This window comes from Saccopteryx leptura, chromosome 1 (assembly GCF_036850995.1).
Source record: "Saccopteryx leptura isolate mSacLep1 chromosome 1, mSacLep1_pri_phased_curated, whole genome shotgun sequence".
Taxonomy (NCBI): domain Eukaryota; kingdom Metazoa; phylum Chordata; class Mammalia; order Chiroptera; family Emballonuridae; genus Saccopteryx; species Saccopteryx leptura.
In genome coordinates, this window is record NC_089503.1 from 271507769 (window position 1) to 271522440 (window position 14672).

The window sequence follows — 14672 nt, forward strand, 5'->3', positions numbered from 1 at the left end:
GCAGAAAGAAGCTGTAATGCATCCAGCAAAGTGTGGGCAGTCTTGGACAGAGTCCCCTTGGCTTTCACTGGCACTCAATGACCACAAGACCATGTTTTCATGTGGCTAAAGTTTGGGGGTATGCATGGCAATGGTAACAGTGGGGAGCAGAAGCAGAGGTGAGGACAAAACTTTTGACCTACTAGAATTCTAGGGTAGCAGATGTCTCCACCCTTGTTCTAGCTGCAGTCCCAAGGTGGCTAGATGACCCCTAACTTTGCCCCAGATCTCCCAGGCACACCCCCCGAACAACCAACTTAGTGGTGGAGTTTCTTAGGAAGATGTCAACAAATAATTTGAGAAAAAAACTTGTAGAGGAGCATGATCCTGAGAGATTACTGCACTCTGATCTTTAAATGGAAAGAGATGAATGATAAATGATCAAGTTCAGGAAGTTTGTCACTGTAATTTCTGCAACTCATAGGTATGAGGTTTGAAACAGATGGTGCTGGCAGGCAAACTGAACAGGCAAATACTCCCCTCCCAGGATTCGGAAAGTGCCCCGCCCAGTCAGTGGCATTATGTGTATATATAGAGACAGAGCCAAGATCTCTTGCAAAGGAGTCACCCTTCTTCCTGCCCTGGTCTCCGCCTCCTCCCAGCTGGGCTCTTTCCCTTGTCTGCTTGCCTGGATGCTCCAGCAAACATGAGCCGCCAGTTTAGCTCTCAGTCAGCATTTAGCTCAAAGAGCAAGCGGGTTTACAGCCTTGGCTCTTCCGTAGCCTCGGGTGGTGGGAGGTGGGCTGTGGGGTCTGGGTGCCATGCCCGAGGGAGATGTGGTGGTAGTGGGTATGGCAACCTTATGAGGGGGTTTGGCTCCCGGAGCCTCTATAATCTGGGTGGCATTAAAAGCATCTCAGTGAACCTAGTGGAGAGAAGCACCAGTGGCTTCCTCCAGGGTGGGGGAGTGAGAGGGGGACTTGGAGGGGCCAGAAATTTTGGAGGGGGTGGCTCTGGAGGTAATGGTTTAGGAGGTGGTGCTTTTGGTGGTTTTGGAGGGGGTGGCTATGGAGGTGGCGGCTTTGGAGGTGGTGCCTTTGGGGGTGTTGGCTTTGGAGGTGGTGGCTATGGAAGAGGTGGTTTTGGGCTTGGGGTCTTTGGTTCTTCTTGTCCCATGGGGGGCATCCAGCAGGTGACCATTAACCAGAGCCTCCTACAGCCACTTGACCTGGAGGTGGACCCTGAAATTCAGAGGGTCAAGACCCAGGAGCGGGAGCAGATCATGGTTCTCAACAACAAGTTTGCCTCCTTCATTGACAAGGTGAGTGCCTCAGGGACAGGCAGAGTCTCTGGGCCCTGACCAGATGACTGAGAGGTCCTGGTGCCCTGCCATCTCTCACCACGCTGTGATGTCTTGGTTTGGTGGTGTTAATTACTTCCAGATGTGTATGTCCTGGGACCTTAAAAAAGCATTCATGTCATTTAGGCCTCAGTTTAACTTAATGAGGGAATTTGTCTCCATCTTTTCCTTTTGTAGGAAAACAGATAAGATGTGTGAAAATTCCCAACAGACAAAATACGTGGTGTAGTAACCTCATTCTCATTCATCATTATCCACTATCCATCCATCCATCCATCCATCTATCCACCCACTCATCCATCCCTCAAACATTTACTGAGCATCTATTATATGCCAGACAATGTGTTACAGGGCGGCTCCTGTCCTCAAGGAGGCACAGGAGAGCCTAGGTGAATGCCCTGGTGGGTATTGCTGGGGGCTAACGTCAACAGCATACTCAGTAAAATTCTGTCTGAATTCCTCATTTTAGCTCATTAAGGCCTAAGAATGAGCCAGATGAAGCCAGTGAGGCCCTTCTCCCTAGTTCCCTGATTAAACTTAGATTAGGTCTGGTCCAGGTCCAAATCACCAGGAACAAGTGTGACTTGGGGGGAGGGGTCAGTAAAATAACTATGAGATCCTGGTAGCTGATCTCCTGAGATTCTCATTTGATTGTGGCCCCACCATGAATAGGACAGCTGTTCAGTTTTGCGACATGGAGCTATGGGCAGAGGCCAAGATGTGAGAAACTGTGGCTTCTGTCTTTCTCCAAGGTCATGGCCAGTGTTGACCATGAAGAGAGAGTTTGTATCCAGGAGGGCTCTGACCTGGCTGTAAGGGAAAAGACCTCCCTTGCAGTGACTGTGGACCCTGGTTTCTGATGAGTCCTCTTGCTTTCACTTGTAAGCCCGTCCAGCCTCTTCTTAGTACCGCAAGAGAGCCATTCTTTAAAAATGTCACATCACTCCTCCATTTAATCCTCCATTGATTTTTTGTCTCATTTAGAATAGAAGCCAAGACTCTGTAAGGTCATATGTAATCTTGCCCTCCTACCTACAGTTATTGTTAACCGCTGGCTTGCATCTGTGAAAATTAGGCAGCATGGCTACCACCAGCTAGAACAGCTCTCCCAACAGTGGTGAGATTCAAGTAATTTAATAACTGGTTTTCTGCCCTAATGAAGATTTTAAGTATAAAAAAAGATATACTGAAAGGTAGTTTATTATTTCATGCACTTAATACTTAAATAAGAACAATGGAAGAGGTACACAACATTAGATGATGTAATAAGAGTTTTAAAATATTAATGAAAAAATATTAAATAATACTCATAATATCTTGGGTGAGTTTTGAGCATAACGCAAGGCTGAAACAAATGACAACTTGTCACCCCCTAGTTGTTTGGCACTTTTCCTCTTTATGTTATATGTTTATTTACTGAAGTAACAAATGTGAGGGAATTAGAATGTAGTATTTCATCAGAGGTACAATGAGTTTTATCAAATGAATGAATAAGTATTACAAGCAAAGTTCCGTCCATTTTTTTCCACCTATGGACGGAATGAACATTACTCTGGGTGTTTAGAATACACTGTTGCTCAGATGAACATTAAAAAAGAGTAAGGAATGTAAATTTGTGATTTCCACATTGGGCAGCTGCCCAGGTGCCCACCTTAGAGAGACCCTGATTACAAGGGCCATTTTAACAACCAGTTTGCCAAACTCAACAAAAAATTAGGTATCGGTTCGGTTGAACCAGTGCAAACCAGCTGAATCTCACCACTGTCTCTCAAGCTGCAAGGTTTAGTAACAGAGTGATGGCTGAAATTTAGCTGTCTTGGATACAAACTCACTGCCTACAGAGGCCCTGAGCACTCTCTCTGCACCTCTCCTGCTTTCCTTTTGCTTACCAGCACACTATTTCATTCTTGCATTCTCCAGCACACCAAGCATGGTCCTGCCTCAGGGCCTTTGCACTTGCTATTCTTCTGCTTGGAACTCCTTCCTTCAAAGAGTGAGTTGGCCTCCCCCCTCAACTCCTTCAGGTCTTAGCTCAAATACCACTGTCTTAATGAGGCCTTCCCTGATCTTCCTACTTAAAGTAGCACGTTTATCCCAGCATTCAATCCACCATCCTTGTGTTACTTGCCTCCATGGCTCCTAAAGTCATTTAACACACTGTATATTTCACATTTCTTTTTTTTATTTTCCATGACAGAGACAGAGAGAGGGACAGATAGGGACAGACAGATAGGAAGGGAGAGAGACGAGAAGCATCAATTCTTCGTTGCAGCATCTTAGTTGTTCATTGATTGCTTTCTCATATGTGCCTTGACCAGGGGTTACAGCAGACCGAGTGACCCCTTGCTTAAGCCAGTGACACTGGGCTCAAGTTGGTGAGCTTTGCTCAAACCAGATAAGCCTGCACTCAAGCTGGTGACCTCGGGGTTTTGAACTTGGGTCCTATGCATTCCAGTCCGATGGTCTATCCACTATGCCACTGCCTGGTCAGGCTCATATTTCTTTACAGTTGTCTCTCTGAATAGAATGTAAACTCCTGGGAAGCAGGGATTTTGTCTGTTACATTAATTATTGAATCTCCAGCATACAGAATAGTGCCTAGCTTATGTTGATTGCACAATAAATCTGTATTGAATGAAAAATTGAGTCAGCTATTCATTCCTGTGTCAAGCTTGACACTAAGTTGACACTAAGAGTGTAGGGATGGAGACAGTCTTTTTTTTTTTTTTTTTTTTTTTTTTAGAACCAATGACAAAGGAAAAGGACCTCAGGGAAAAAAGAAGAGGGTCCAGTTCTTCCCTTAAGGACACTGGTCTGACTTTATTCTGCTGATTTTGAATCGCCTATGCCAGGCAATTCCAAAGCCCTTGGCATTTCACTAGTCTATGATACTTATAAACTCTCTTCTCTGTAGGCACCATGAGTCTCAGCAACTGTGTCCACTGGAGAAAAAGCAAGCATGGGCCTGCCTTCCTGGGGCTCACCTCTAACAGAGAGGGACCTGCTGAAACAACATTAAGAGACTGCAAATTATGATAAATGTCATAGGGGAAAAAATAGAAGCCGACACCAGAGAGGGTGTGACACTTTAGTTGAGATCTAAGGGTAAATAGGAGTTAGCCAGGCAAAGAGTTGGAGAGATCTGGGTTGCTAGAGGCTCTAGGACTCTAGGATGTCTCTGTGGCATGAACCAGACAGAGGTAGAGGGGCACGAGAGGTCAAGTGGGGTGTACTTTTTCCAGTAAGAAGGTTAGCTCAGCATGGTGCTAAATTTTATTGGTGTTTTCTGAACTTCCCCTGAATATTGCTGGTGGGGGACACAGCCCAGGAGTGTTTGGGGGAGCACGGGGAAAATACGCAATGGCTTTCAATGATTTTTCTAGTTACAGTAAATCCCATTAAAATTGCCTGGCATTCCCTGAAGCCAGCCTCTGCCTCTGCAGTTTGGGTGGCCTAACAAGACCCAGGGGGAGGGTGTCTCTGGCTAAGCCCCAAGCAATCAGAGTTGTCCAACTGCACCCTCATTGTTTGATGTGAAGATTCCCTGTAGGACTATAAGATTGTTGTTGTTGTTGTTGTCAGTCTCCACGACATGGAGCACAGGGCTGTGAACAGTGTTAAATAGATTTCTCCACTCCCTGGGAGTGTCGCTGAGTGAAAATAGGCCAGGTGGCAGAAATCTCCTACCAGCTGTGCTGATAAACCTGTGAGAGCTGGTTTGCCTTATCTTTTGCTTTGCTAAGTCAAACAAAAATGAGCCACAAAAAATAGTGTTCTCTGCACACATTTTTCATCCTAGAGTCAGAACCCAAAGGGAGTTAACAAGGGCTGGACCCTCAGATAGGCATTCTCAAGTCCTGAGGATTCTAGGCACCCTCCTTAGTGCCCCATTGTAGGGCATGCCTTCAGGGTTCTGCTCTGACAGCACAAGCAATGGCTCTGCGCCCATTCATAGTTCCTGACAGAGTCTGGAGAGTGAGTATGCTCACCTAAGCAAAGCACAGCACAGCACATCCTCACTCTTCACCTATGACACGAGAGGGGAGCCTGCATCTGCGAGCAACCGGCACAGGTTAGGTGAGGGTTGATTATTATCATGCAGAGTCCATGCGCTTGGTCTGTACAGCCAGCCAGTTCTTTTGACCTTGAACCTGACCTTTGTGTCCGCAGTGTTGGGGAAGAGGTGCTGAGAATAAAAGATGATGTCCACTTTCGATTCTCTGTGTGAATGAAGGAAATAGCAGTCTGGGTGCTTCCCGAACACTAGACAAAGTCTGCACTTTGGGGCACTGGAAGGTATTACACAAATGAGAACATTTACTTTTAAATTTCTGTCTGGGTTATAAAAAAAACACTTAAATGAGGTGACTTCCCTGAAGAACATACTGGCAGCCAGCAGAGGTGGTGGGGAGGTCCAGGCAAGTGGACCCAGAATCAGTTAAAACAAAGCTGAGCCGAATTGTTCCTGCTCTCCTCTTAGTTCCCTTTCCCCTCAATCACAGAAAGCATTTCACCACAGAGAAATGCGCCTGGGATGTGTCAGTGGCCCAGATGCCCCCTTACCTTTCCTCACGTGGCATGGATGAACTGAGCAGGAGGGTGACGGCTGTATGGTATAAGCTGCAGGCAGCTAAAGGACACAAGGGACTTGGAGGGATTTACCTTCAATGCCAGAGTTAGCTTAGTGTTAATTTTAGGCTAAATGGTTATAGCCATCACACTGTGCTCATATGTCCTGATCCCAATGAAAGAGATGTTTTCTGATCCCTAAAAGGGCCATCCTGACTCTCTGAATTCTAAACATGCTATGGGGTTGCCTATCCTCCTCCCCATGGGGTGCTTCCTAGACCTACAACCTGGGGTGAACCTGCAGGTCTCTTGCTCTTAGGTGCGATTCCTGGAGCAGCAGAATCAGGTGCTACAAACAAAATGGGAGCTGCTGCAACAGATGAACACTTCGACTCGGACCAGAAACCTGGAGCCCGCCTTGGAGAACTACATCAGTGAGCTGCGGAGGCAGGTGGATTTCCTCAATACAGAGCAGATGCGCCAGAAGGCTGAGATCGTGAGCATGCAGGATGCCGTGGAGGACTGCAAGAACAAGTGAGGCAGCAGGCGGGCAAAGCACTCAGGGGGACGCATGACAGGGAATGGACTCAGGGTGCAAGACATTCTGCTTCCATGTTACTGTGTAAAGTGTGGGAGCAAGCCACTGAGCACAACCATGCAGGTTCTGCACTGTGCAACTGCAAAGGCTCCACTCTGCATATGGAAGCCCTGGTACTGCCAGTCAGCTCTTGAGAGTATTGTGCAGGGACAGAGCAGACTAGCTACGTGGTGCCAGAGCCAGATAAGCCTCATTCCCGGTGTGGGCTTTGCCACTATCTGGCTGTCTGCAGGTCCATCTGTCTAAGGCTTTAGCTTTCACATTAGTAAACTGGGGATAGTAAGTACCCTCCTTGTTGGATTGTTATGAGGTGTAAATCGTGACTCTTAAACTTTAATGTGCATCAGCTTGTTGAGATGAGATTGATCAGGGAAGTCTGGGATGGGGATGCAATGCTTGCACTTCTAATATTTTCAAGTGATGGTGATGCTGGGAGACTGGGGGTCACACTTTGAGATCCACTGGTTTAGACGAAGCTATGTTTAATAAGTTCTTATACTGTCCACACCTACTAAATGCTCAGTAAGCACTAGTTATTGTCAATAATAATGGTAGGGCTGACAGGACTTGTCTAATTCTACATCAGCTGCTTCTGCACGATGCAGCAACTGACTGGCCTTTCCCTCCTCATGCTGAGGGTGGAGGGTGCTGCTCTTAACATCACTCCGACATGCTTACTGCGTTGGGTCAGTAGGGAGTCAAGTGTGTGTGAGATGAAAAGGGAGAAATGAAATTCACACTGAAGGTATTGGGGGGTGCAGAACCATAGGTAAAGTTTTTTTTCTCTTTAAAAATATTTAGTAAAAGTGGTTATTTTAATTATGATTATAATATAATTGCACTTGACAAATTTACGAGTAAAAAATGGAGCCACTGTTCTATGTGGCTCTGAATTTTCCACATTGGGTAGTTGACCTGGAGAACCGGGAGCTAGCTCCAACTGCTTGCCAGTGAGAGTTGCAGGCCTCGGCAGGGGACAATCAGAGTCCAGGACAATAAAGATTGAGGGACTTCTGAGCCTCCCCTGCAAGGAGAATTCTCAAGGAGCCCAGGTCAACCTCTGCAGCCTGTCTGTGTTTCTTACCTTCCTCCCACAGATATGAGGAAGAAATCAACCGGAGGACCAATAATGAGAATGACTTTGTCATCCTGAAGAAGGTGAGTCCCCGAGGGGACTGTGGGCCCAAGAGGTTAAACAGAGTGAGGAATTCCCGCGAGATGCTGTGTGACAGGGATGAACAGGGTGACCTTGGGGGCTGGTTTGTGGAGTGTGTTGTGCAAACGCTGAAGACCTTACACCAAGGGGCAATGCTAATGTGGATCTTTCGGAATCCTTAGGGATTTCCATCTCTTCAGAGTCCTGAAAGTGAATTAAATTAATTGACAGCTTTGAGTGTCAGTTATGTACAGCCTTGGGACCAGGGGAAGAACCTGGGGTGTTATGTGTGACTGACCAAGATGAAGAGCTCGGTGTCACATTTCCTTCTGGCCAGGAAAGCCAGGGTTTGCAGGTCCCTTATTTGAGTCAGGTGAGGAAATTTGCAGGCAAGGAAATAAACCCAGAGAAACTTTGCCACTTGCCCAGGCTATGCAACCAGCTGGTGGCAGGCAACACCCCGGCAAAAAGGTCAGACTATCTTTGTCTTTGCTTGTTGTTCAGGATGTGGATGCTGCTTATATAAACAAAGTGAACCTACAGTCCAAGGTGGACATTCTGTTTGGGGAGGTCAATTTCCTGAAATATTTATTTGAGACGGTGAGTTCATGAGAAACCCTTGTCTTTTCCCACATCCCACAATGCATATGCGCTGTAAGAGGGGAAGGCCTGAAACAAAAACTGTACACTAGAGAGTCCTCACTCCAGACACCTCATCCATCCTCTTAACCCCTCGTGCTCAGGATTCCCGGGTGGGTCGTTGGAGATGGGAGGCAGGGAGAGTCCTGAGGTAGGAGGAAGTAAAGCTGGCAGGCTTCTGTTTGGGAAATGAGGTTAACACCTGGGACATTCAGGGGCAAAACCAACCAGAAATCTTCATCAGTATTAGGAAGTCCATGGGGACTGTTAAGGACTCCATAAGAGTGGACAGTGTGAATCTCAAAGGGAATGAAGATGAAGATAGTGGTGAGGGATAGCATGCTCTTACCATCCTTGGCTCATAGTCACCTATGTCTTGGAGGCACCACTCAGGGCCAGATGCTGTGCTAGGATATTTACTATGTCCTGGGTATTTCCATTATACGGATGAGATAACTGAGGCACTGAGAGATTAAATCACTTGCTCAGTTACTCAGCTAGTCACAGTCGAGTCTAGACTCAAAAGTTAGTGTGTTAGCCCTGGCCGGTTGGCTCAGTGGTAGAGCATCGGCCTGGCGTGTAGAAGTCCCGGGTTCGATTCCCGGCCAGGGCACACAGGAGAGGCGCCCATCTGCTTCTCCACCCCTCCCTCTCTCCTTCCTCTCTGTCTCTCTCTCTTCCCCTCCCGCAGCGAGGCTCCATTGGAGCAAAGATGGCCCGGGCGCTGTGGATGGCTCCTTGGCCGCTGCCCCGGGCGCTAGAGCGGCTCTGGTCGCGGCAGAACGACGCCCCGGAGGGGCAGAGCATCGCCCCTGGTGGGCAGAGTGTCGCCCCCTGGTGGGCGTGCCGGGTGGATCCCGGTCCGGCGCATGCGGGAGTCTGTCTATCTCTCCCGGTTTCTAGCTTCAGAAAAATACAAAAAAAAAAAAAAAAGTTAGTGTGAATGGCTACAAAGTGGAGTCCTTCCTACTGCCTCTGAGAGTCTCTGTGCCTTCAAGGAACAAGAGGGCCCAGCTCAAGGTGGCAGCCAAGCCCGAGTAAGGCGGAGACACAGGGCACCAGAACAGCAGGGTGGGCTGTGAGTTCAGGCTCTTTCTTCTCCCCAGAAGCTAGATCTGGGTGCCTTTACCTTTAGTTAAGGTCCCCTCTCAGTGCACAACAACAGTTCAAAGAACATTGCCCTGAGTGTCCCATCTGGCCCAGGCTTCTGGCTTTCCCAGAGTGCTTTGAGAGAGCAGAAGAGGGAAACTGAGGCCCCAGGCAGACAGTAAGAGTCAGCCTGTGGCTCATGCCTTGCAGGAGCTGTCCCAGATGCAGACTGACATCAGCGACACCAATGTCATCGTGTCCATGGACAATAACCGCTGCCTGGACCTGGACAGCATCATCGCGGCCGTGCAGACCCAGTATGAAATGATCGCACAGAAGAGCAAGGAGGAGGCTGAGGCCCTGTACCACAGCAAGGTGGGCCTGCTGCCCCACCGCCCAGCGTGGTGTACAACACCAAACATGCCTTCAGATCTTGTCTTGTCTTCTCTTAGTTCTTAAGTAAAACAAGTTTGTAATAGAAAACATAGAAATTACCGATAAAGATTACTCATCTCCCTCTACCACTATTAATATATCAGCATATTTTCTACCAGTTCTTCATAGCTAGTATTTATTGAAAACTCATATGTGCTAGACTCTGCACTAAGCGCTTTATATATATATTATTTTATTTACTCCTTACAACAGCCCTATGAGATGAAGATGTCATTATCCTCATTTTACATATACATACTGGAATATGAGATTACCTAATTTCTCTGAGGTCTTGTGGCTGGTAAGTGACAGAGGCAGAATTTAATTAAACTCAGGTGTGCCATCTAGAAACCCATGCTTTCAACCATTATTATGTTTTTATTCTTATTTTTCCATAATGAGAGCTTTTACAATATAGTTTTGCACTTTTCTAAATCAGTTTGAATGCCTTTCTGTGATATTAAATATTCTACATATCTTTTTTTTTTTTTAATTTTTGACAAAGACAGAAAGAGAGTCAAAGGGATGGACAGATAGGGATAGACAGACAGGAAGGGAGAGAGATGAGAATCATCAACTCTTTGTTGCAGCATCTTAGTTGTTTGTTGATTGCTTGTTCATTGATTGCTTTCTTATATGTGCCTTGACTGGAGGACTATAGCAGAATGAGTGACCCTTGCTTAAGCCAGTGACCTTGGGCTCAAGCCAGCGACCTTGGGCTTCAAGCCAGCAACCTTTGGGCTCAAGCTAGCGACCATGGGGTCACATCTATGATCCCACACTCAAGCCAGCGACCCTGCACTCAAGCTGGTGAGCCTGTGCTCAAGCTGGATGAGCCAGCACTCAAGTGGTGACCTTGGGGTTTTGAACATGGGTCCTCCGTGTCCCATTCTGATGCTCTATCCACTGCACCACTGCCTGGTCAGGCTATTCAACATATCTTTAATAGCAGTGTGGTATCCATGTTAAGAATAAACCCTCACTTTCAGATAAATATCCCTGTAGTTAAGTCTTTGGGCACATCTTTGGTTACTTCTTTAATATAAATTGACCTGGACCTTTTTGGAAGTTGAAGACTCTATAGTTAAGGGGCAAAGGCCAGTCATGAAATTCTGAGCACCTGGCACATGAGATCTGCTTTGCGGATAAATTATCTGTGGCTACCTTCATTCTTGCTGGCCTCTGTCCTGGTACCCTGCAGGCAGATGTTCTGAATGGCATGGATTTCAGCATCAGTCTAGGTAGACCGATGGCCAACAGTGGAAATATCAGAATGCAGAGATTTCCTTGAGCCAACCCTCCTCATTGCTTTCTTCTGAGTCATGGCCTATGGGCAGAGTTCCTGTTGCTGGGGCCGTGTAGACATGGAAAAGAGATAGAGAGGGAAATGAAAATAAACATGGGGCATGCTGAGGGCCCCAAGGGAGTGAGGTCCTGACTCTTAGGGAAGTCATTCTGGAAAAGGGTAGGAAAAACTATGGTAGAGTAGAAAAAGTGAGGGGGGTCCCAGTGTGCGTAGGGACCCGTTTGAAGGCTTAGATATGGGGAGAAGGAATAAAAAGGACAACCAGAAACAACTTTGTCTGTCTGGGATGTAGGGATGGGCCTGACACTAGTGAAAACAAGGAAGGCTTGGTGTGTGCACGTGTATGTATGTGGTCAGAGCTTGGGAGAGGGGGGTTTAGTACAGGTGTGATTATGTGGGGGCAGTGATCTGGGAACTTTCTGAGGAAAGATCATTCTTGGGTAGGGTCTGGGAAGGCAGGTCTACCTCCTCCTGGAGAGGTTCGCTGTGGGCTTCAGGCTGACCATGATGCTGCTTTTGACCCTCAGTACCAGGAGCTCCAGATGACAGCGGGAAGACATGGAGATGATCTGAAGAACAGCAAGATGGAGATTGCAGAGCTCAACCGCAATATCCAGAGGCTGCAAGCTGAGATAAGCAACATCAAAAAGCAGGTGAGATGAGTGCTCAGAGTGGACTGAACAGACATACTGCCTCCCATGATGCCCTGCCAGATGGGGCTCCTGAGACTCAACCCTTGCGTGCTTCTTTTCCATGACTATTTCCTGAGCAGATTGACCAGATGAACACGGTCATTTTGGATGCAGAGGAGAAAGGACAGCGGGCCCTCCAGGATGCAGGGCAGAAGCTGCAAGGAATGGAGGAGGCCCTGCAACAGTCAAAGGAGCATATGGCTCGACTGCTGCGTGACTACCAGGCACTGCTGGGAGCCAAGCTGGCCCTGGACGTGGAGATCGCCACCTACCGCAGGCTGCTGGAGGGCGAGGAGAGCAGGTGGGCCATGCTTTGGGGCCAGCACGCAGGTTGCTCTGCTGGAGCAGCGGGACTGACTATGTGGAGAGAAGATCTTCCCAGTCTTTCTGGAAAGATTGATAACCCAGGGTGAACAGAAACATTCAAGTCAGAAGCAGATTTGTGTTATTTGGCAGGGTCATTGTCACCATTCTTCTACCTTTAAGCAGAATGTTCCTGTATCTCAACCCAAGCCATTGCAGCCAAGTGGTGCACTACCCCACCCCCACACCCATTAAAAGGCTCCAAGGAAATGCTTAAAATCCCTTCTGGTACCACTATCGCCCTGATCTCCCTGCCCGGGCACATGCTTTTCCCATACCCAACAAGGCTCGGGGACACCTCTGCTCCTGATGTTTTGAGCCTGCTGCCTGCCTTCCTTTGGACTTTTGCAGGTCTGGCTAATGTGTGTGCTTTGGTTTTACAGGATGTCGGGAGAGCTGCAGAGCCACGTGAGCATCTGTGAGTAGCAGGGCCCCAGACCTGGGCTGGTTGGTGCCAAGGCGGGGGAGGGCTCGGCAGGATTACTCAACAGGGAACCAGCAGTGGGCATTTGAGTTTCAAGTCCCACACAATGAGAACCAATGAGCAAACACAACCGGAGAAATTTGTTGAAATAAATTATGACTTTAGCTCTTCTTTATCTTAATTTTTATAATCCCCAATAATCAGCATGGCTTAGAACTCTTGAGAGTATATCAATAACGAAAATGTGCCCTCACATCCCTTTGTAGCATGAAGAATACTTTGGAAATGGGAATATTACCATCCAATGTGTCTTTCTGCAAGCCAGATGCTGCCAGTGATGAAGGATGTGGGAGGCTGCCCTGCCCCCCAGTCCTTCTGACCCCCTCTGGGCTGCCCTCTCCTCCACAGGTGTGCAGAGCAGCCAGGTGACTCTCGGTGGTGCAGGAGGCGGCGGTGGTCGAGGCTCTGGAGGTTATAGCAGCAGCGGCGGCAGCGGCGGGGGCTATGGCGGAGGTGGCAGCTCTCGTGGGGGTGGTGGGGGCTACGGAGGGGGCTATGGGGGAGGAAGCGGAGGTGGTTATGGGAGTGGCGGAGGTGGAAACTACGGAGGGAGCAGCAAAGGCAGCACCAGTTATGGGGGTAAAGGCGGTTCCCCCAGACTGCAGATCATCCAAACTTCTACCAACACCTCCCACAGGCACATCTTGGAGTAGAAGTGAAAGTTTCTGTGACCCCTAGCTTCTGTCCCCTCCCCTGTGCTCTTCAGATCCCCTCTCACTTACCTTTTCCTGATGGGTCTCAGCAGTTTTGCCAATAAAGTCCACTCTAGATGAGAAAGCAGGTGGATAACTCAAACAGCAGATCTATATATGAAAGGCTCTAGCTGGCAGTCAAAACACAGCCACTCACATTTTCCACTCAGACTCCACCTAGCTGGCCCTGCTCCTGTCCACCTGGCTGGCCCTGCTCCTGTCTCTAGGGATGCCCAGGGCCCGGTCAGCCCCGGAATGAAGAGCGTCTACAAGGCCCATAATGGAGAGTCCATGTCAGGCACACAGGTTTTTCAGTCCCAGGTTCCTTTTCCTGTTCCTGGGCTGCCCTGGGAACAAAAACCCATTCCTCAGGGACCCATGAATGAGGCCTTTGGGTGAGTGGCTGAGGGCATGGCAAGCTGGCTTGTAAGGGGCTGCTCTGTGCCAGGGACCAATTCCTGCTTTCTGGTCTGCAGCCCCACACTATCATGTTGATGGAGAGTGTGGCTTGTCTGGGCCTGATTCTGAATCCGGTCTCAAGAAGCATTGTCCCCTGGATTAACAATCCCAAGCGGGAATATTTCAGAGGGTCTGAGTTTCTGTCCACAGGGAGGACTGTAGTGAGCAATGAATGGAGGAGTTGATGGACAAGCAATCAAGTTCTGTTCTGTCTGGCCTCTCCTGACAGCTTTATTCTTTGGAAGCTCAGGCCTTTCTGAAATGTACTCCATAACGGCTCTCCTGAGTACTGTTCAACAGGCTGGGCACGTGCAGCCCAGCTCTGCTCTGTCCAGGTGCCCAGGCCCTGAGCAGTGTAAAGATCAGACTCAGGTCTTAGGAAGTTCAGTCTGAACCAGGCTACAAGCTGCCATTTATTTGCAAACATAATGCTCTTCTCCAGCCCTCTAAGTTCCTTCTGCCTCCCACTCTCTGTGACTGAGGACTTGGTGAGACTTTGACTCTTCATGTAGGGTCCTATGAGGTGCTTGAGATGTGCTGAAGGGGACAAGAAAGGGAAAGTAGTGACCAACTTCATGGGCCTTGAGAGAGAGAAGGTGGCTTTGCTTCTAAGGTCTGGAGCCACCTTCACTTGCTTGCTGAGTCCTAACACAATGTCCAAGCTCATGATTCCCTTGGAGCATCTGATGTGTTCAGTGTGGGTACCTTGGGGAGTGCTGTGACATCATCATTTCCTGGTTGAAAGCTGTACTTGAAGGACTTGACTTTTCTGGTGTTTCTATAATAAACTTTTCTGTGATCTCAAACAGCTCATCAGTCAGAAGGTGAATTATTTCTTCTTTAATTTCTAC

General features: G+C 48.2%; 1 protein-coding gene across 1 annotated transcript; it reads left to right on the forward strand.

The window, feature by feature from the left end:
- The first annotated feature begins 614 nt into the window (after positions 1–614).
- KRT77 (keratin 77) lies at positions 615–14629 on the forward strand. Its single transcript, XM_066353533.1, has 9 exons — positions 615–1300; positions 6228–6442; positions 7604–7664; positions 8167–8262; positions 9601–9765; positions 11659–11784; positions 11904–12124; positions 12570–12604; positions 13019–14629. Exons 1-9 carry the CDS (start codon positions 686–688, stop codon positions 13321–13323), a joined length of 1839 nt encoding a protein of 612 aa, XP_066209630.1. The 5' UTR covers positions 615–685; the 3' UTR covers positions 13324–14629.
- Positions 14630–14672: the final 43 nt, after the last annotated feature.